The sequence below is a fragment of the Mauremys reevesii genome, linkage group 2 (assembly GCF_016161935.1).
Source record: "Mauremys reevesii isolate NIE-2019 linkage group 2, ASM1616193v1, whole genome shotgun sequence".
Lineage (NCBI taxonomy): Eukaryota > Metazoa > Chordata > Testudines > Geoemydidae > Mauremys > Mauremys reevesii.
In genome coordinates, this window is record NC_052624.1 from 39908237 (window position 1) to 39930955 (window position 22719).

General features: G+C 41.9%; 1 protein-coding gene across 2 annotated transcripts in view; it reads right to left on the reverse strand.

Annotated features, from left to right (window-relative positions):
- Positions 1-22719, reverse strand: part of LOC120397232 (macrophage mannose receptor 1-like) — a 57891-nt gene that overhangs the window by 26503 nt on the left and 8669 nt on the right. For both annotated transcript variants that reach the window (XM_039522932.1, XM_039522931.1), the window contains exons 7-18: positions 21441-21623; positions 21088-21245; positions 19080-19193; positions 15255-15370; positions 13526-13674; positions 11610-11809; positions 10537-10658; positions 7707-7794; positions 4020-4164; positions 3182-3217; positions 2912-3081; positions 1712-1779 (exon numbers count right to left, since the gene is read on the reverse strand). In XM_039522932.1, the coding sequence (XP_039378866.1) occupies positions 1712-1779; positions 2912-3081; positions 3182-3217; positions 4020-4164; positions 7707-7794; positions 10537-10658; positions 11610-11809; positions 13526-13674; positions 15255-15370; positions 19080-19193; positions 21088-21245; positions 21441-21623 (1549 nt within the window). The remainder of the gene's footprint in view (positions 1-1711; positions 1780-2911; positions 3082-3181; positions 3218-4019; positions 4165-7706; positions 7795-10536; positions 10659-11609; positions 11810-13525; positions 13675-15254; positions 15371-19079; positions 19194-21087; positions 21246-21440; positions 21624-22719) is intronic.

Consider the following 22719-nt stretch of genomic DNA (forward strand, 5'->3'; position numbering starts at 1 on the left):
CAAATGTCCCAGTAGATGGCACCATAACACTTTGTCTCTCGGTCCATGGCCATAGATGGAAAAAGAAAGATGTAGGAAAAGACAGACCTTGGGAGTAGAGAATGACCTCTTGGATCCCCATTGACATGGGAAAATATAATTCACCGACACTTTGGGGAGAAATTCAGGGGCTGTCCATACAATCACTGAGGAATTTTGTAAGAAAATGAATAAGTCAACAAAGTCTGTAGCTTATTCACTCTAGATGTTGAAATCGCTGCCACCAGAAAATAACCTACTAGGTAAGGAATGTGAACTCACAGGTATTAAGTTTTGTCTCTGTTGGCTCACAGTGAACTCTGGAGCTGAAGCTGGCATGCTAATATATACGGAAACGATGTCAACATGGGGAAAAGACATTCTGCACAGCATGGGTGTTGCATGGCTCTGGCATTTGGGGAGGCTGACTCAGGTGCTGGAAACTCCCCCGGTACCTGGACCATGGTCTCACCTCCTGCTCCACCCCAGCTTGACCTCCTCCCCCGAGGCCTCACCCATACTCCACCCCTCACCTGCAGCTTGCTGAGTCATTCCACATGCCCAAGACCTATCCCACATGCTGAGTCCCTCTCCTCCTCCATCTCTTCTCCCAGAAAGGCATCCCTGCCCACCGGTCACCGAGTCCCTCCCTGCCTCCACCCCTTCCCCCAAAGATCCTCCTGCCCACTGCTCTCTGAGTCTCTCTATCCCTCTTCCACAAGACCCCCACTGCCCACCGCTCGCTTCATTGTTCCACTCCGCGGAGGAGGGGAGGGATTCAGTGAGTGGCTGGCACCTCAGGGTAGGGGGATGGAGGAGAGGAGGGACTTGACAAGTGGTCGGTGCCTCGGGGGAGAGGTACAGCAGGGGGAGGAAGAGGTGGAACACAGGCAGGGCCACAGGATAAAAGTGGGAGGAGGCCTTGGGGCAGAGTACAGGCAGAGCCACCACAGCTTTCAAAGACAGCAAGTTGGCGGCTGCGCTGCAGGGGAGGCTTAGCCTCCCCTGGCCTATTATACCTGCCATCTATGCTGCACAGATTTTGAATAAAAGGAGATGAGCCCCAGCACTGTTGACTATGCCAGAAGCACAAGACCTGAGAATTAGTCAGTGTACAGGTGAAAATCTGAAACTAAAAAAAAAAAAATTTCAGCGAAGTAAGGAGACAAACACCAAAGCCTAAAGAACATGTAGGGTCAGAGAAACCACATGATGAAGCACCGTGGATGTGAGGTTAAGAGTGCCAGTTGGGATCACAGGAGAGACCCATAATCAACCATGGCCAGAAAAGATCTGACTCTTTGAGAAGTAAGAAGGAGTGATGCAAAAGGCTCACTGCTGAGAACTAACTGATTAAAAGTTGGAACTGAGTTCTGCACAGGGGTACAGCTAAGATGGGTATCTTTGCAGAAACAATTTTGCAGATCAAACAAAATTGCTGAACTTTTAAATATTTTTGTCTATCCACTAACAACTTCTCTGGTCTATAACAACGTCTATAAAATACATGTTTTTATTTATTTTCTAAATAAAAAAATTATATTCTGGAAATATTGTGACAAGATTGAGCCCCAAACAAGTTTTACCCCCACCCCCTTTGAAAATGAAACTGTAATAGCCCCTTTAGGGACAGCTTTGCTAAGTACAATACTTGTACTATGTTCTACAAGTCTGACTTTCATTGTTTACTTACCTAAACTTTTTATCAAGGCTCACACGTAAACCAACATAAAGGGAGTCCCCAAAGTCATTATAGAAGCTCTAAAACAAAAATAAAATTTTAATTAAATGTAACGAAATAGCTGTAATTCTGGTTTTAGTGCCTATTGTACAGCATGCATAGTCAGCAATGATTTGTTAACTTGCTGATGGTGGAGGCACTTTGCCATATTATGGTTTATATCTGAAGACTACAAGTCCTTCACCTGATTGCCAATATTAAAGTAAAAAAGAAAAGTAGAGCAGGATGAAAATGAAACAGAGGAAAAGCTGCGAGGATATAGGAAAACTTACCTGGCTGGCAAATTTTAAAATGAAGCAAAAGTACATTTTGGAAGAGTTTAGGAGAGTTCTCATAAGTGCTGGTTGAAAATTTTCCATCACAATATTTTTATTATTATTGTCATAGAATGTTTTTTTCTACAATATGGGAAGTTTTGCGGGGAAAAAATCACCATCAAAAAATGTCCAGGTTTCAATTGAAATAACCCAACTCTTTTTATCTTTTAGATTTTCAACAAAAATATCAAAGAACATTGTTGACAAACATAAAAAATACTTTGTTTTGCTGCAAAAACTAATTTCCCAGCCAACTCTAATTCTCAGTTAAAATCCTTTAAAATGGTTAATCCATGGCTCACCATGTCCTCTTCTACCTCACCACAATTTATGTTGCAAAATAGCAGAGAAAAAACCTCTTTCAGAACGAGACCATGACTCCATGATTTTATATGGAATGAGGTTTCAGCAGCTCCCTTGTATCCCATGGTTGTACCACTTCGAAATTTTCACATGTGCTGACAGCTCAGTAACTCAATGTCAGATTTTTGCATGCCTGATTTAGTCAAAATTCTATTGAGTTTAACAAAGGAACAGCTCCAGAAGTTAGCAACAGTTAGTTTGCATTGTATTTCACTTCTTGTAAAGAAGCTGAGGACTTATCCACCCTTGGAACTATACCAAGATAAATGTTCCAGAGTACTTATTTCAGTACATTTCCAAGTGCAAACAAGCCCTGACCCTTGCTAGATGTTACCTTCAGGGCCTGACAAGGTGGTGCAGATATATGGCATGACAGTACACTCTCTCCAATGTTTCAGAAGCAGATTGTGAGAAGTGTTTCAGTGTGCTGCACTGAATTACTCATTTCTGAAGTAGTAAATATGTTTCTTACATATCTCCACAGAAACTTTCTTTTACTTTCACCCTCAATGACAACAAGATCTCCAGAATTCTTCTTGCAATACTCTCGGGCTTTTTCCATAGGCAAAGTTTCATGGCTGAAGTAGTACACCTTGTCCTCATATATAATCCATCCATCTTCACTGACTTTATATGTATATTCTGCAAGATACATAATGAAGGCACATATACAGTGTCTCTACAACAGGTTAGAATCATTATATGGTAACATTTTTCTGGCAACAGGAAATACAAAACCTACCAAATGTGGTACTTGGTTCAGGTTTTAATGTTGCTCCTGTAAAATAAAATAAAATCTGAATGTGTTATATGTCTCACGCATGTTCTGTCAATGAGATTTATTAATACTGTAATTATAATTTTAATGTGGAGTAAGAAAATAAACCCCAGCATTATTTAATACATTTTTCATGTACTGACCTACAATTAATAAGAATATATGACAATGTTTAATAGTCAACAAAATATCATTTTAGGCCCAATCAATGGTTAAGCTTAAAGAACATATTCATGTCCTCAAAGTATTGGATTTCAGATATCGATAGTACGGAGTATAGACCATACGCTACTTTAAAATGTGTGTCCTAAAATATGTTTCAGGTGGTGAAATCAATGACTCCTATTTAGAATGAAATGGTGTCTTCCATTTAGAGTGAAATAAATAGTGTTTTGATGTCCTTAAGCACACACTAGGTTTCAATATCTTTTCACTGAAACACTTTCCATCAATCTGGAAGCTGCAACAGCTAATAGATGTTAGCATTCAGAATCCTCCCAGCCCCTTAACAGAGCCAAGAGTTTTTCACTAAATTGGCTCTATCAGCTGGATGACCCTGCTATCTTGTGGTCTCTTCATCAGGCCAAGAAGAGCGAGTGAAGTAATGGTCATAGTCATAATGGAAGGGAGCCTTTTGAGCATCTGTATGTCTAAATTTAATTCAGAGGTTTGAATTACCACCTCCCGCTTCGTACCCACTGTGTTACATTGCTCTGTTTGCATGAAGCCTTATGAACAGTCCATGAAACCGACTCGACTGTTTTTGTTTAATATTCTAATTTAAAGAAGGAAATCATCCTACCTTTTTTTATTTGACAAATCCAGTCTCCTAAATTTTCACAGAACATATCGTTCCACTGCATGTCAGTGTATCCATTGAACATTGCACATTTTTCATTTCCGTCATAATTATTGGGTTCTCCATCTGCCCAGTTTTCATAGTTTACCTTTGGTAGAAACACAACTCGGTGACTATTTTCCTTTCAAAGAAGAACAATGGTTGTGCTCTGCAAGGGCAGATGGACCCAGTTTGATTTCAGCTCTTAAATCTTGCACCCATTGGGACAGTAAAGGCTGGGACTATTAGGGAAACAGCATACTCAGCCCTTGCCAGGTGAAGGAGGAACACTGTGTGACTCTTCCACCTGATTTACAAGCTACATTAACGAACTGAAGAAGTTGTGCCTAGCCCCTGTCAACAAAGATACCAGTCATGACATGGGCTATAAAGATTGAGCAATGTGGGACAATGACCTAGTTTTACTACTGTTGGGATCGGCGGGAGGGGGATTTGTCTCTTTGGTTGATTCAACCCAAGATTAACATTGGGCGGTATAGTTCCAGTTTAGGTTTTGCTAATTCCAGTCTATTAAAAAGGTGAAAGGTAACAAAATATTAGTTCGACCTGTAATATAAAATGATTTATAACAGTAAGCAAAAAGATTAAGACAAAGAGACTTGTACAACTGTTTTCTTTAAACAAACAGAACCAGTTAGGGAGTCTCCAGTCTTTTGACAATGTTACAAAAATTGTTTTAGTAACAAATTCAGATGTTGCTAGGATGAAATAAAGTATCCATGAGTGGAGCCAATGTGTTTTAGTTGGCTCATTTTGCTGGAATAAGGTTGCCATGACTTTTGGGCATTCCTTTTTACCATTTTTGTTGGCACCTTTTCTCTTATATGCGGGGGTCACCATAGCTACACAGTCATCTCCAGACAAGACTACTCAAATGTACTCTATTTATGGCTACCACGAAAGGTACTTGGAACATAAGAATGGCCACACTGGGTCAGACCAATGGTCCGTAGAGCCCAGTATCCTGCTTTCTGACAATGGCCAGTACCAGGTGCTTCAGAGGGAATGAACAGAGCAAGGCAATTATTGAGTGATCCATCCCCTGTTGTTCAGTCCCAATTTCTAGCAGTTGGAGAAGGCTTAGGGATACCAGAGCATGAGTTTGTGTCCCCGACCATCTTGGCTAATAGCCATTAATGAACCTATCCTCCAAAGCAGTTTGATTTCAGCATCCCCTTTCTGGGTTTGATACCACTCATTATATGGAGAACTAGGCTGTTCACAGCAGTCCTTCAAGGACCCATTATTAACTTAAAAACAGAGGCAATCCTGGTATGTCTCAGAAAGTATCCAGCTAAGCCCAGCTCTCAAAACAGTTCACCCACAGTCCCCAGAATGCACTGGGACTTTGGTGCAGTGATTTTCGGCCTTTTGCCTGTAACAGTCTTGCTTTGCTGGAGCTTGGCCATTTCTGTTCCATTGTCACCACAAGAGCTAGGGGGCAAACATCATCTGACCACATTCCATCTGTTTGTACAGCCTCTAGCACTACCTAATAAAATAATAAAATAATAATAACAATAGTTAGGGTTGGAGGAGTGACAGGAAAGATAATGCATAGAATGGAGTGGGGAGGAGGCTGACACGTGCACCCTGGGGGAGCAATGCCACACCCCAGGAGGACCTTTCTGCAAAGCAGGGAAATGAAAGAAGCTAGAGGTGAGAAAACCTTGTTATTCCAGCATCCTATCACATCTGCCTCTGGGGCTAGTGCAGGATTGTTCCCTATTGAGTATTTTCAAGTGCTTTCTCATCTGGCTGAAAGCATCCCAAGCAATAGGGCTCTTGCCCCCTCCCAAATGTGACCTCTTCAGTGAGGCAAAATCTTGTACTTTGTACTAGACCCCCCTCCCCATCCATCTGCAAACTAAGACACTGAATATTCTCTAAAAGGCCCTGAATATTAGACATCAACTATTGCAAAGAATCCAAGTTCTGCATCTGCGCCAGCTGGTAGGTTCGGAAATCTCTTCATGGCCCTGGCAAACTTTTAGATTTTCCAAAGCAGTAAGAAATCTTTCAGTGCTTATGCAAAGAAACTAATGCTTGAAGTGAGCTGTTTAAAGCTACTAAATTATGCAGCTACAATAATCAGGCACAGCTCTAGGCACCAGCAAAGCAAGCAGGTGCTTGGGGCAGCCCATTTGCAGGGGTGGCAACCGGCAAAGATCCAGCCTGGGAGCTGAGAACCAACAGGGGGCCCTGGGAGCTGTAGTTCCTTGGTTAGCTCCCTGCCTATAGAGCCAGCCCTGGAGCAGGGAAAGAGCTACATTTCCCAGCATTCCCTTGGCCACTATCAACAGGAAAGGGAGTGGGAGGCAGTTTGGTAGCTGAAACCTCATGCTGCAGCTTGCTGTGAATGGAGAGAGCTCACTGCTAGAGTGGGGTGGCACTGTGAATGGGGAACAAGTGTGCCCAAGGAGAAGACGACTTTGGCCCAGATAGCCCCTTCAGAAGACATCCCCAGAATGGATTAGGGATACTGGTGTGACCTCACCTTGCAGCCCCCAAAGAAAGAATTGGGTGGACTAAATGGACAGTGCACCTCTCTATCTGAAGCCTAGCAAGGGAGGTATGTGGATCCCACTAGAATTTAAAATGAAAAGTAAGGGAGGGGAGGCTCTAAAGGACCTGGGCAGCTTTAGATATAGTACCAGGCACGTAGGAGGATTTCCACTTCTGAGCCATGGAAGCATAAATTGACTTTTCCTTTCCAGATTTAGCTAATATTCAGAAAGGGAATCTAGCACCTGCCTTCCAGATTTGAACACCTCAAAATTCAGGAGTGCTCAAGCTCAATTTGGGCAGCTGTTACTTCATTTCTCCCAAATCAAATATACTGATCCACTGTAATTTGCTGTAGAAAAAGTAGGATAAAATTGAGCAAGAAATGCTTCCCAGAAGTTTTTAGGACTGGAATTGCTATTTTCAACAGCCATTGCCTTTTTTTTAAAGTTTTATTTGTTTAAAAGGAAGACAGTGATATTGCTTTGGCAAATTCCCCATAGAAACAAAGAGTGGAACAAAAGAATAATAAAGGCACCTCAACTTTTCCTCATTTATGGAGGACAGTCTTATAATATGCATCCAGATATCCTCCAATCACACAAGCTGAAAATTGTTCCACTTTACTGCAGTTCTGTAACCATATGGGAACTAATCCTGTCTGTGTTCATCCAAAATTCCTGCTGAATGATCCGCCCGGGGAGCAAGTTACCAGTGACCCAGGGCTGGAGGGGAAGGAGGGTGCAGGTGGGGGGGGGAAGCCCAGGGCTGGGGCGGCAGGGGGTGCAGGTGGAGGGGGCAGAGCCCAGGGATGGGGCAGCAGGGGGGTGTGGGGGGGAGCCCAGGGCAGGGGTGGGGGCAGCCAAATTTTTTTTTGCTTGGGGTGGCAAAAAACCTAGAGCCAGCCCTGACAATAGTGATGATCATTGATCAGCTTCCACTGTAAAAAATCCTGCAATGGTGAGTAACAGATGTATTGCCTCATGTAAATGCTGTTGTGGGCTCACACAGGGTAGCTTAAGATGGAAGGAGGACAGAAGCAGAAATAGGTTGAGTAAAGACTGCATAAAAACGATAGGATAAATTCAGAAAGCCAACTCTGGTGCAAAACAATTAATTACTCACTGGAGAGCCATCACTCCAAGTAAACCCTCCGTCAGGATCAAAGGCACTCATACCCATCCAGTATGATTGATAGTAATGAGCTCTTTCCCTAAAATATTATATATGAATACAGAGAGAGAGGACGGTATATAAATCAAAGCATGCATATCATTATACACAAAACATTTTAGGACTTGCAACATGTCTATAAGTTTGAATGTTTCCTATTCAATATCTCTAATATGCACTAAAGACATAAGAAATATTTTGCTTCCCTAACACGATAATTTAAATTGCTTACTTAATTTCCAGCATCCCCAGAAAAATATACTGGGACTGCACATGGCAGTAGGTCGAGTCCTAGAATTCTTTGCAGGAAAGGCCCCAACTGCTGAGTTACCACCCACAGTGACACAGTAGTAAATGCAAATTAATACCATAGTCCTGCAAAGAACTTAAGCATGTGAGTATGGGACTACTCACTTTCACGTGCTTAAAGTTAAGCATGTGTGTATAACGCTATGCCAGATCAGAGCCTTAAATTACATGCACACATACAAGACTTGGCACAGTCTATGCCTAAATATTTTTTCTTAGTCTCTCTATTGTTTTTTTGCCTTTATTAAGTAAGAAAAGATCCTTGTGCAATATGAACTACTCTTTTATTTAAAAATGGTTCATCCATTTATTTAATTACAGACAGGCCCAAAATATAAACTAACTCATTGAACTAGATCTGATTGAAATTTTTCTAATGAAAAATATTTTGTGTGAATAAATGGCCTCGTTTAAAATAAAAAATTGTGAAAAAAAATCATTTTTTTCAAAACTTTCCATTAATTCAACAAAATTAGAAAAAACAAACCAAGAAAACTATCCCATTCATTCTACCTTCCTCCAGGTCTCTCTTTTTCCTTCCCCTTTCCCTTTTTTCAGTGGCCAAAAAATTAAAACGTTGGAAAGAGGAGAAAAAAAGTAATGGAAAGAAAGAATAGAAGTGGGTAGGAGAGGGCAGGAAAACAAAAGCCAAAAAAAAAATGAGAAAATGATTTTTTTTCCAAAATGAACTTTTTGAAACCAATTTTTAAAATAATTTTCATGAAAAAAATCAAATAAATGAAAAATTGTTCCAAACCTGTGGAATGTAAAGGTATTTGAAATTTTTAATCTCATTCTTTTTGTTGTCGTTCATTTTGAATCGGCTCTACACTGCATCTATTTCCTACAGATCACTGTCACATTCCTCCATGTCTTTCAAACATCTCATCCTGGATGACTCATCATCTGCATAAGTTCAACATGGGTAAAAATGCAGAGTTCCAAATTTTCAGCAGCACCCTAGAATGCCACTCTTGTTGATGACACCATCCTCCTCCCTGTAAGCAGGGCCACAACCTGATCATCATCTGTGACACCTTCCTTTTTTCCTCCCTCAACATCCAGTCCATAACAAAGCCTATTGCTTCCTACAGAACTTTATTTAAAAATCCCTTCCTATCTATCATAATGGCGAAATCCGAGTCCAGGTCCTAATTACAGCTGACTATTGTAACTCTTTCCTCATCAATTGTTTTGATACCCACCTTGTTCCTCTCCACTCACAATGTTCTGCCAAAATCATCTCTTCCACTGCTCCCTCTTTGAATCCATCAACTCCTAGCACCCCATAGATCTGTATAGCAAATCTAACCAATTTTCCTCACTCTCAAGGGCCTACATCACTTAGCCCCAGAGTGCACATCTGAGTCTGCCTTTTTGGCATTACCTATCCCCTCTGTTCCACCAGACACCAACGTTGATTCCCACATATTTTCCTTATCTCTCATTCTCTTTCAAGGCTGCCCTGACACATGGAAACACCTTTCAATGCTGTTTGCATACCCACCCCCTATCCTCATTCAAATCACTTCTAAAACCTTATGTATGCAATCTCACATACATAGAAAATTAGTATGAAACTCTGAGAATAGAAATTAGAAAAAAATCAGAACCACAAAGATGTACAGATGTTTAAACTGAGTAACTGCATGATCTTACTAAAACACTTTCACCCTTTATTTAATCACCCTCACTCATTGTATCATATCTGAAGTCAAGACTGTAAGATCTCCAAAGGCAGGGTCCTGTCTTTCACTGTCACCTCCCTACCATATTCTTGGGTATGGTCAATAAATAATAAACAATAATAATAAAAATATGTCTGCTGTTCGGATATATTGTTATACTATCTTCAGTTAACTCTGGACCAACTTTTAGAAACTCCCAAATGACACTCAGAAATCTGCACAGATCAGAAATCTGATGCCCAAACATTTTGTTTAATGTGAAGTTCAAATGATGCCAAAGCCCATCCCCACTATTTTTAATGCAACAAAAATGTTTATCTTTGAGTAAGAACCAGGGGCGGCTCTAGGCACCAGCAAAACAAGCTGGTGCCAAAATCAAAAGCAAAGGGGCTAAAAGGGGCTGGAGGCCCCCTCCCCCCCCGCCGGGGGGGGGGGGGGGGGGAACGGACACAACACAGACATGGGCGCGGACGGCGGGGGGGGGGGCCGCGCCCGGGGGGCTGGCATGCCCGGCAGCATGACAGCTCAGCGGCGGAGCGAGCAGAGAGCCAGCAGGGACCCAGCGTCCTCTCCAGTCATGCATCATGCCTGTCCGCCGCTGCTCCGGCCGGGCGCCGCGCCGCGAAGATGACTGCTTGGGGCCAAAAAAACGAGCGCCCCTGGTAAGAACCACGATAGAGACATATAGATTTTCAGCTGAAATGACCCCTTTCAGAAAGGATATTTTGTGTTATTTTCATGGAATACATTTCAAGTGAAGGAATAAGGGCAATGCAGATACTCACAAGCCATTTATTACATGTTGATCTTCCTCACTATGGATACTGGCCAGATCTCCTCCTATAGCTCTGCAAAAATCTCGTGCATCAAACCATGTTTTCATATGTTTTCGCCCATTCTGAAAATCCTACAGAGAATTGTACAATTACATACTGTGCCTGGCATCACAGAAATTAAGAAAACACATCCGTTGTGGTCCATCTTAATCTGCCTAACACCATCTACATTCATCCATTGCCTTGTGACTCTGCTGCCAAAGCATTGGTCCATGCCTGGTCATCTCTCGAAATTGGTTACTGCAACCTCATCCAGTCGTCCTTCTCTGAGTCTCTAAGAATCCTACTGTAGTTTCAATTGACTATGGTGTTCTTCCTCACTTTCTGTCCTAAACCACTGGGAAATGCCTGGTATTGTTGTGGAAAATTTGACCACACGGTTGATTTGAGATCAGACAGCCTGAGGCTCCTTCATTTTATACAAGCATATATGCAGGGAGAGACAGCAGGGCCCCACGCAAGAGGCAAGCAAATTTTATCGAGCTTATAAAGGCTAAAACCGCAAAACGTAACACGCTTAACACACACTTCTATTACCTTATTTGGAATACATTGTTTCTTACAAGCAAGCTGACCAATTTTCTTTCCATTTAGGGGTTTTCCTGTTATTGTCAAGCTAGTGGTTTGACCGTTCCAACACCCCTTTTCCTGCGGTCTGGCCATACAAGGATAGTTGTCGCAATCTGGCATGACTGGGCCTTTGTTACATTCCTTGGTTCCCCTTTTCCCTATTTTAGATCCTTCTTTTGGGGCTTTGGCCATATTTTTCTTGCCCCCGCATGCCCTTTGTGCAGACAAGCAAGCTTTAGCTATAGCTATAAGATATTACAGCTTTTGCCTAAGGCTGAGGCCTAGGCCTCGGGGGGGTCTCTTTTCCCTGACATTATCCTTGAGGATAAAAGGAGCTATGCAAATGCAAGTTGCTATTGGGTCAGTTGTAGCCAAGTGTTTCTTCAAATTTATCTATTTTATGCTGTTATAAGAAAGCATGAGTATTTTGTTTTCAGGAGTTTAATACCTACTTTAAAGCATGAGCTACTGTGGGTGCTTGAACGCCATCCATCTGGGCATGAGGGGGCAGGAGTTGTTGTTGGAACAGGAGGAGGGGTCACTCCCTCAACCAACTGTTTGCAGAGAAACAATGATTTCTCTTCACAGTTCACAACATCCCATAATCCAGCTGTAGTTCCAGTTCTCATGGCAACACAGCCTGGCTCCCTTCCTTCATGACACACAAAAGAAAAGAAAACTACTAGTAAGTTAAATCAAGTAAGAGTCTTTTAATTAATGATCTCTTCCCAAAGTATGTACTTATTGTTCTGTTTAATTTTAAAAAAAATATATCTATCAAGTGGAGATTATAAATTTGCTTCAGAGTCAAAGTCACTCAATGTTGCATGTTCCATATGCATACACTCACCAGCAGCTCAGGTGTGATTTAAATAAATACTATAATCAATAAATAGTCATGACTTTGATAATAAGACTTCATGAAGAATTTATACAGAATTTCACTCACAAACATAGAAGCGGGATTGAGCCAACTAGCAAATCCCAAGTAACAAATGAGTTAAGGAAAATGAAAGTCCATCAGAAGCAGCATTTCCCAATAGTCTATTAGGAAGTTATTTCCAGCATATCCAGTCTGATGCGCTTATTTTTAGTGCAAATGAAATCATTTCAATAATGTAATTTGTACATTTTTTAGTTTTATGCTGGCAGACTTTCAGAAGTGTTCTCTAATTTTGAGACCCTCACTTTTTGGATGTCTAGAAAGATACCATGTGACATCTTGTGCCTGATTTCCAGAGGTGCTGTCCCCACAATGAAAGCTGGGCAAAGCTTTTCAGAAGAAATAGTTTATTTGCTGAAAAATGTAGTTTCAGTCGACCTGAAACAATTCACATATTTAACATGAATTCACTGAATAGTTTTGGCTGAAACCTTTTTTTCAATTCACACAGAGATTTAGGCATATTCATAAAATAGCCAGTGGAGAAGGTAGTGGTGGTGCTCCACTTATAACTTTTAGCCCAGTGGTGAGTGCACTTATCTGGGATGTGGGAGCCCCAGATTCAAATCTCCTTTCTGGAGCAGGGATATGAATCCTAGTCTCCCCACTGAGTGCCCTAACCATCAGTTCATGCACTATTCTGAGATGGGTTTCTCTCTGTCTCTCCCATTGAAGTAGTTCTACTTTATATAAATAATTAAATACTCACCTAAGTGGCTTGTCAGACCATCAATCAGTGTTCAGTTGCCATGTTGATGGCACTGGTCATGCCAAAGCACTTAAGAGGGAGGACATCCAAACCATGGAACATTTAATTAATTGCTTCTCTATGATCCTTCTGTAGAAGGACTGCCTTGATTCATTCCATGGCACCAGAATGACAAACTTGTGTAACAAATTTGGACATTGAAATAGGGACTTAAACTTGTCTCTCCCCTCCTCGGGGGAGTGCTCTAACAACCAGGCTGTAAAGTCATTCTCACTCTTTACCTCTGACCCAATGACTATTCAAGTATTTTATACAAAATGAAACAGATTCAACAGGAGAGACTGTGAAAGCCCCTTCCAAGAACAGCCTACAGCTTGGTGGTTAGAGCACTCCCCTAGAATAGAGGAGACCTGGATTTAAATCCCTGCTCCAGAGTGGGGATTTGAACCTGATTTCGCACATCCCAGTTGTCTGCCCTAACCAGTGGCTTTTGGGTGGGGAGAGGTCACACCAGCTCCTCCTCTAGCTCTTTTGTGAATCTAACCCTTTAGAAATGCCCAGAAACTAAATGATTTGGGTTAAACTAAACATGTACTTTGTTAATTTTCCAAAAATTCAGATTCGGCTCTTCCCAAACTCTTTTTTTTTTTGAACTGCCAGAGAACCGACAAAACATTCACCCAGTGTTACCCACCACACAGCATGGCAGTGCGTACCAGGCATTCCTGAATTCCAGTGAGTAAACAGAACTGCTTCACCATCAGCCCACTTGAAAGTCCCTTGTTCCTCAACATCTGAAAGAGCGATCCAGAAATATTTCACGGGACTGAACCCAATCAGGACAGTCAGAAAGGCTTGTTCATATCTGGAAGGAGAATAGTAAGTGTCAAATCAATTTTAAACCAAGATTTTATCATACTTTGTTCTTTTTATGAAATCATACATAATACAAATGTTTGCAATATTATAATGGCATATTAATTTATATCATAAACAAATGCTGATACTTTCATAATCGACAATGATTCCTTCCTTATTTTGTACTGTACAATAAAGAGAATTAAGCTGCAATACTTGGGTTGATTTGCAGATTTTATTTATTCAGCATATAAATAAAGAACAACGTACAAAAGGGTAGTTTTAACTGTAGTGTATTGTTGTTTGTCTTTGTTTCTTGCGTGTTATAAGCAGTTCCTCAGCTAAAGCCTAATATTTTTCGAAGGAAACATCTTCCGTCATAAAATAGCTGCCCCAGGTAGTATTCAAGAACCATGGTCTCCATTTTTATTAGGAATGGCAATATACAAAAACCTGTAGGAGAACACTTCAACCTCTCTGGCCACACAATAGCAGATCTTAAGGTGGCCATCCTGCAGCAAAAAAACTTCAGGACCAGACTTCAGAGAGAAACTGCTGAGCCTCAGTTCATCTGCAAAGTTGACACCATCAGCACAGGATTAAACAAAGACTGTGAATGGCTAGCCAACTACAAAACCAGTTTCTCCTCCCTTGGTTTTCACACCTCAACTGCTAGAACAGGGCCTCATCCTCCCTGATTGAACTAACCTTGTTATCTCTAGCTTGCTTTTTGCTTGCATATATATACCTGCCCCTGGAAATTTCCACTACTTGCATCCGACGAAGTGGGTATTCACCCACGAAAGCTCATGCTCCCAAATGTCTGTTAGTCTATAAGGTGCCACAGGATTCTTTGCTGCTTTTACAGATCCAGACTAACACGGCTACCCCTCTGATACTGGTCTCCATTTTATGTCACAGAACTGAGACTCTTTTCTTAGTTAATGTGGCATCAAGCATGTCACAGTACCACTCTAGCACATAAAATGCTGTGATACCAAGGTGATGGGTGTCATACACATCCCTTATATGGTCAGATACAGGGTCCCCAACTCCTACAATTTTATCATGAGTCGTGAGATAAGCCATAGCTTCTGGAGTCATTATGTTATGGGAGAATTTCAGCTTTTATTAAATACAATAATAAAAAAAAGGTTCTAACCCTCTGGCTTGCAGATAAAAGATTGAAAATGTAAACCTCAAAGACTCAAAAACTGGAAGAGAAATAAATAGTACCCAAAATGTATTATTTTTCAAATTTTATTTTTTAAGCTAAACTTATGATTGGGGGGGCTAACTGCTGACTTTTTAATTTTGGGGGTTGGCAGTACCTCAGAGAGGTAGTAACAGGAGCTTGACCATCTTTTACGTTTTTGTTAAAACCAGGATTGATAGTATAATTGTCTTCTGATGTTCCTTGTGACGCTGCTTTGTGTAATCTTGTTCAACTCCACAATGCAGTTGTCAGTCAATGAATGGCATCTGACAAGCATCAGTCATTACTGACTACAAGTTTGGAACACAGAACCTCCTTTCGGTCTTCCATCCTGCTCACACATTTGAAAGCAAAGGCAGTCTTTTTCATACCTGTCTTTCACAGTAACTAGGTAACCTTTGTTTCCTTCACAGATTTTCTTTGCTTCTGAAAATGTCACAGATGTCTGTCCGACTGAGTAACAGTAAAAACCATGTCTTATCCAGCCCTGTCAACATAAACATCAGACATGCACACAAGCTATTGTCAGATTGTGAAATTACATAGCACACAATAACTGTCCACTACACTTCTAAAAAATTAAATTAATGTTATACTCAACCGTGAAGTTAAACTAAGAAACAATGAGAGAAAAAATAATGTGATAATCAAACAGTGATAGGGACCACAAATGCCTCGATTGGGCATATTTACGAACTGCAACTCCAGTGGTTGAAGTAGAATCCATAATGGCATTTGTGTGAGTGTCCCACATTTGCCTAGGGTTGGTGGGAATACATGCTCACAACCACTGCACAGTTCTCATACAAAGCCTGTTAAATATGACTTTTTGTTTGCCCTATGCTTAATTAAAGGTGGGCTGTACTATTGTTTTTCCTCCCTCGTTGCTGCCAATTATCCACAATTTGAGCCTTGTCCAGTGCAAAATATTACATAAGAAGATAAGAACAGCCATATTGGGTCAGACCAAAGGTCCATCTAGCCCAGTATCTTGTCTTCCTACAGTGGCCAATGCCAGGTGCCCCAGAGAGAATGAACAAAACAGGTAATAATGAAGTGATCCATCCCGTCACCCATTCCCAGCTTCTGGCAAACAGAGGCTAGGGACACTGTCCCTGACCATCCTAGCTAATACCTATTGATGGACCTATCCTCCATGAATTTAACAGGGATAAAAAAAAACCTAGATATAGTCTTGGCTTTCACAACATACTCTGACAAAGAGTTCCACAGGTTGATTGTGCATTGTCTGAAAAAATACTTCCTTTGTTTTAAATCTGCTGCCTATTAATTTTATTTGGTGACCCCTCATTCTTGTGCTATGAGAAGGAGTAAATAACTTCCTTATTTACTTTCTCCACACCACTCATGATTTTATGGACTTCTATCATATTCCCCCTTAGTTGTCTCTTTCCAAGCTGAAAAGTCCCAGTCTTATCAGTCTCTCCTCATATGAAAGCTGTTCCATACCCCTAATAATTTTTGTTGTCCTTTTCTGAAACTTTTCCAATTCCAATATATCTTTTTTGAGATGGGGCGACACATCTGCACATAGCATTCAAGATGTGGGAATAGCTTTGTTTTATATAGAGTCAAATACGATATTTTCTGTTTTATTATCTATCCCTTTCTTAATTCCAAAATTCTGTTCACTTTTTTGACTGCCACTGCACACTGAGTGGATGTTTTCAGAGAACTATCCACAATGACTCCAAGATCTCTTTCATGAGTGGTAACAGCTAATTTAGACCCCACCATTTTATATTTATGGTTGGGATTATGTTTTCCAATGTGCATTACTTTGCATTTATCGACACTGAATTTCATCTGTCATTTTTGTTCTCCAGTCACCCAGTTTTGTGTGATCCCTTTGTAACTCTTTGCAGTCTGCTTTGGACTTAACTATCTGGAGTAGTTTTGTATAATTTGCAAATTTTGCCACCTCACTCTTTACCCCTTTTCCCAGATAATTTATGAATATGTCGAATAGTACTGGTCCCAGTACAGACCCCTGGGAGACACCACTATTTACCTCTTTCCATTCTGAAAAGTGACATTTTATTCCTATGCTTGTTTCACATCTTTTAACCAGTTACCAATCTAGGGGAGAACCTTCCCTCTTATCCCATGACTGCTTACTTTGCTTAACAGCCTTTGGTAAGGGACCTTCTCAAAGGCTTTCTAAAAATATAAGTATACTATTTCCACTGGATCCCTCCTGTCCATGTGCTTTTTGACCCCCTCAAAGAATTCTAGTAGATTGGTGAGGCATGATTTCCCTTTACAAAGACCATGTTGACTCTTCCCCAACAAATCATGTTCCTCTATGTGTCTGACAATTTTGTTCTTTACTATAAGTTCAACCATTTTGCCTAGTATTGAAGTCAGGCTTACCGGCCTGTAATTGCTGGGATCACCTTTGGAGCCCTTCTTAAAAATTGGTGTCACATTAGCTTTCCTCCAGTTATCAGGTACAGAAGCTGATTTAAATGATAGGTTACATAACACAGTAGTTCTGCAATTTCACATTTGAGTTCCCTCAGAACTCTTGGGTGAATACCATCTGGTCCTGGTCACTTATTACTGTTTAATTTATCAATTTGTTTCAAAACAAATGTGACACCCTGGAACCCCAGTATTCACCACTGTCATGTAATTAGGATATGTTTTGTACAAAATATGCCTTGTGAGGTATCATTCTAAAGTCTTGATCTGCTAGACAGTAATATCTCATTGTATTATTTGTGCTATCGTCCTATGTGAAATTATGAAGTGTGGCTATTTATGTGTTACTGAAACATGTTGTGAGGTTTAAAACACCCATAAGCAGCCTTTCAGGGACAACAATAAAAAGGCCAAACAATGTTAATAGCTCATTGAGGAAATGCATACAAAGCACAATGATTACCCTAGGAACTGTTTACAATAGAAACCTCTCAGAGATAGCACTACACAAACGGGAACTGTTTGACCCAGGTCACAGAAAAAAAAGCTTTCCAGAAAGTGGGAAGACGATCAAAAAGGGGGTACCTCACTCTCCCTGTAACCACACAGCTGGAAACACCTGAGGAATAAAGACTGAACGGGGGGAGGTGATGGTCCCAGGCTAAGGGACTGCTAACTTGTGTGTGAAAGCCTGGGAAAGCCAGGCTGCAAAGCCAAGGCAGCTTGTGCCTTTGGAATATGCCAGCCTGTTTATCAGGATGAGAATTTGCTAATTTATATCCTACCTATCTAGTGTGTTAAACTCAGTTTGAGGTTTTGTTTATTTACTAGATAATCTGCTTTGATCTGTTTGCTGTCACTTATAATCACTTAAAATCTATGTTTTGTAGTTAATAAACTTATTTTATGTTTTAATCCAAACCACTGTGCATTTGACTAAGATGTCTGGGGAAAATTTCTGCTTGGTTACCGCAAGTGTGCATTGTTCTCTTCACATTGAGGGAGAGGCAGACCAGGTATTAAACCCATATACTGGCCAGATTTGACCAGGGCAGGATGGTAGTGCTCTGGGGTCCCAGGCTGGGAGGCTGGTGGTTAGAGAGTCTGTCTGTAACTGCAGCTGGGTGTATCCCTATCCGTATGAATGCTGGTGACGGTGCAAGCTGAGAGGGCTTTGAAACTTGTCACAGCAGCACAGTGCTGAGAGGGTGTCCAGGCTGGTGGGTCAGAGAGCTCAGGGGTACCCCAGTTCCAGGTGGCACCCCGGCAGGAGGAAATCGTCACAACCTCATTTAATGACACCCCGTGGCCTTCAGAGCTGTGCAAGTCCCAGAAAGACACTGATGTTGGCTGCAGGCTGACTTCTAGGAAAATCATTATTGCTGTGCTGTTGGGCAATGCAAAATCTTTCAGTGGAACAATGATTAAGTGTACATGTGAACAGCAGATGACTCATGAATAACCAAAACTGCATAGGTCTGCTCAATTCAGAGAAGAGAGAATAAAGTCAAAAGGAGACACAAGTATCTGAAAAAGATATTCAGGGCAGGTTTTGCTTAAATGAGGGAGCAATTTTTTCCCAGTGGTCTGAAAATCATCAATGTGCATAAAGTAACAATTTGCTAGGGTAAAAACAAGTTTTGTCAAAAACAGTTATCATAGATTGCATCCTAAAAGACAACATAATTTTAAAAGGAGTGAAACCAATAAGTCAAATGATCTTCATGTAATGCCATATATATTGTACTTACTTTCTGGCAGCCTGGGACAATGACCTCAACTTCCTCAGATTCTTCTGCCAAAGGTTTCATTTTACAGATGTAACCAAGTTTCTTTTCACAAAGATCATCTGCCCAATAGCCATCCTGAACATGGCAAAGAAAGGAAAGGAAAGTCAGTGACGAAGGATTAGGTCTTTAGAACATTCCTCATTCCTTTTTTCTAGAGGTTTCTGTAAAAAGGTTCAGAAGAAATAAGAACCAGACTGAACATTCACCGGTCTCCAGGCAGCACCCAGACCACCTTTAAGCTTTGGTTTGGGTCACTTCAATTCCCTCCCCACATGACTACAGATATCTTTTTCTTTACCATGGCCCATCAATAAAGGTCATCCCTTTAACTTTGAAATTTCATTGGAGGCTCTGCTGCTCTGTCCAAAAATTCATTAGATTATTAGTGCTGGGTGCATATCCTCAGAGTGCACAGAGTTTAAATGGCATTTATGAAGGCTTCAGTGACTGCTGAATAAGTCAACGTTCTATTCTATTCTATTCTATTCTATTCTCTTCTCATAGTGCCGTATCTGAGCACGCTGCAGAAGTGCATTACAGGACGTGACTAGTCTCAACCATGGCACGTATGATTCTCTCTCTCTCTCCTTTTATCTCCTTGAAGAAAAAAATGTGAAATATTTTCAAAAAATATTTCTTTAATTTCTGCTCTGCTCTGCATATTTATTACCAAAGATAAGTCAAAGAAGTGTGCCTTGCACGCAGAGCAGAATGTGATAAGATCTGAAGCAGTTCTTGGTTCCTGAGGGAGTTTTTCCATAGGGCTGGCCTATGACTGAAATACACCATGCTATCCCACATCATGACATGTTCCTGACAATAAAAACACTCATCCGAGAGAGAGATGGGAGCTTCTGCAAGGACAAATTAGGATCTAGTAGAACGGTATGGAGAAGAATGTCCCAATGTACACACACGTTATGTTTTTCCAGATTTATGGGACCTACTGGCCTGGGTCTTGTAGATATTTTTTAGTGAATATAATAAAGGCAAACTAGCCCTATGGGCTGCACCAGCCAAGAAAAGGGGTGTGTAGCAGTTGCAAAACCTCACAATGGGTCAAACTGAGTTTTTGAGAAAACATCTTAGTTTTTAAAAAAAAAACTGCAAGCAAAATGGGGAAAACAAAGTAAACTGAGACTATAAGAGATTTAATAGGAATATAGTTGTCCTATCTCCACTGTGCCCATGATGAGGGGCTGTAAACTGAGCACAAACTGTGTGGTGCCTTTCCTGATTAAGAGGCTCCAGCTACATGGACTTCCAAAGCTGTAATTTATTTTTCAGAAAAGCACAATAGATATGCAAGATATTTTATAGACAAGTAAGAAAATCCCTGCACCAAGAGTCTTACTACCAAGAAGATCCCACATTTTGTGAGTGGATGCTCAGTGCTCTTTAATCGACTTCCTGAGAGCAGACAAAGCTTTAACCTAATGGATCACCCCTTATGTTAAACCTTACTTGTACCTGTGCATAGCCTCCATGCTCACACTGCAGACTTTCAGGATCAGGGCCTGAGAGCTGGATTTTTACAAAACCTAAATCTCCAGACATGATTACTTCAGATGTCATTGGCTTCAGACTAGTACCCTTGCTCTTGGACAATGAATCAAACCACACTAGTCACTTAGGCCGGCTATGTGTACACTGCAGCAGGCAGCGTGTTTCCCAGCTGGGGCAGACAGACACACAGCAGCTTACTAAAAACGGCAGTGTAGATGGGGGTAGCATAGCAGCAGCTCGGGCCAGCTACACATGCACGTATCCAGGGGATCCAGGTAGGATTGTACTCAGGCAGATGATGCCCAGGCTACTGCCAGCTACACTGCTATTTTTTAGTACCCTAGCTGGAGAAGAGCTTGCATGTGTCTATCTACCCAAGCTGGGAAGCACGATACCTGCTGCAGTGTAGACATATCCTTTGAAAGAAAACAAGCTAGTAGTAAATATAACTGCATTATTTTACCTCTCCCTTCATAGTGACACAATCTTCTTTCCTGTTGTTTGCATGGGATGGTTCTTCATGTAGCCACTTGGTGTAAGTCACAGGAGTCCCATCACTCCATTCAAAATACCTCTGAATCTTGAGGTCATTCAAACCAATCCACAATTCATCTGTAGGCTCTAAAAACATAAGAAGCAGTTATATATTTTAATAGTATTAAATTTCATGTCCATCCCTGATTGAGTAATGAAGGTGGATCTGCCTTCTTGGACTTTAAGACCTTATGTTAACATCATTGTCAGAACTGCAGAATTGATCACGGCTACATTATAAATATGTATGCAGGTAAAATACTGCCCTGTAGCAATACTCACTGTACCCAAGATGAGACACTGTAAAGCTGTATTCTTCAATGTTGTGGATACTCGCCAGATCTCCACCCTCTTTTCTACAGGAAGATAAAGCATCTTTCCAAATTTTGGGTGCTCTGTAAATCATATAACAGTGGCCTGAATAGGGGATCCATCCACTGGGGCATTTAATAGGCCTAAAGTCACCTAAAGGAAAAAAAATGTTTCGAACAATTATTCAGAAGAGCAATCAAAAGAGGTGGGAATGAAGGGATCCAGCTACATAAGCGGGTCATGACTCATCCTGCCAGAGTAGGACAGGATACATCCACGCTGCAATAAAAGACCCACAGTACAGCCACGACAGGTCTGGGCCAGCTGACTCTGCCTTGCTGGGTTTGGGCTGCAGGGCTAAAAACTTCAGTGTAGAAGTTACATTTGGGTGGGAGCCCAGGCTCTGAAACCCTGTGAGAGGGGTGGGGTATCTCAGAGCTTGAGCTCCAACCTGGCCCAACCGTCCATGCTACTTTTAGTCCCGCAGCCCAAGCCCCACGAGCCCAAGTCAATTGATCTGGGTTCGAAAACTTTGTGCAGCAGATTTTTAATAGCTGTAGATATAGATGTATCCAATGGGTCTCAGAGGCCAGGTGCGGGATGCACTCCAGATCACCCCTGACTGCAGCACATGGTCCCTCTAATACATTCTGCAAACATCAGCATACATGCAAGGGACTCAGGTCCTGATTAGTCCCCCCAGGGCTGGAGATTTAAGTGGCCTTAGTGCAGAGGTAAAAGTAAGCCGGTACCGTCCGGTACGGCGTACTGGCAAGAGCCGGTACACCATGCCGGACCGCACCGGCTTCTGCGGCAGAGATTTAAAGGACTCTGGGCTGCCCGCGGCTGAGGCCAGGATTTAAAGGGCTCGGTGTTCTCGCGGCTGCGGACAGCCCAGAGCCCTTTAAATCCCAGCTGCAGCTCCGGGGGCCGGTCTGGGGCCGGGATTTAAAGGGCTCAGGGCTCCCCGCAGTGGCAGGAGCTCTGGGCCCTTTAAATCCCGGCCCCAGCCCGGCAAAGCTCGGAGTTCCCCGTGGCGGCCAGAGCTCCGGGCTCTTTAATTTGCCCCTGGGCCCCGGGGGACTCCCAGCCACCTCTGCAGCTGGGAGCCCTGTGTTGATTTAAAGGTCCTGGGGCTCCCAGCCACGGCTGGTGCCCCAGGGCCTTTAAATCGTGAGAGGCCCCACCTCTTCCAGTTGAGGCCCTGCCTCTTCCTGATGAGGCCACACCCCCCTCAGGACTCCGGCAG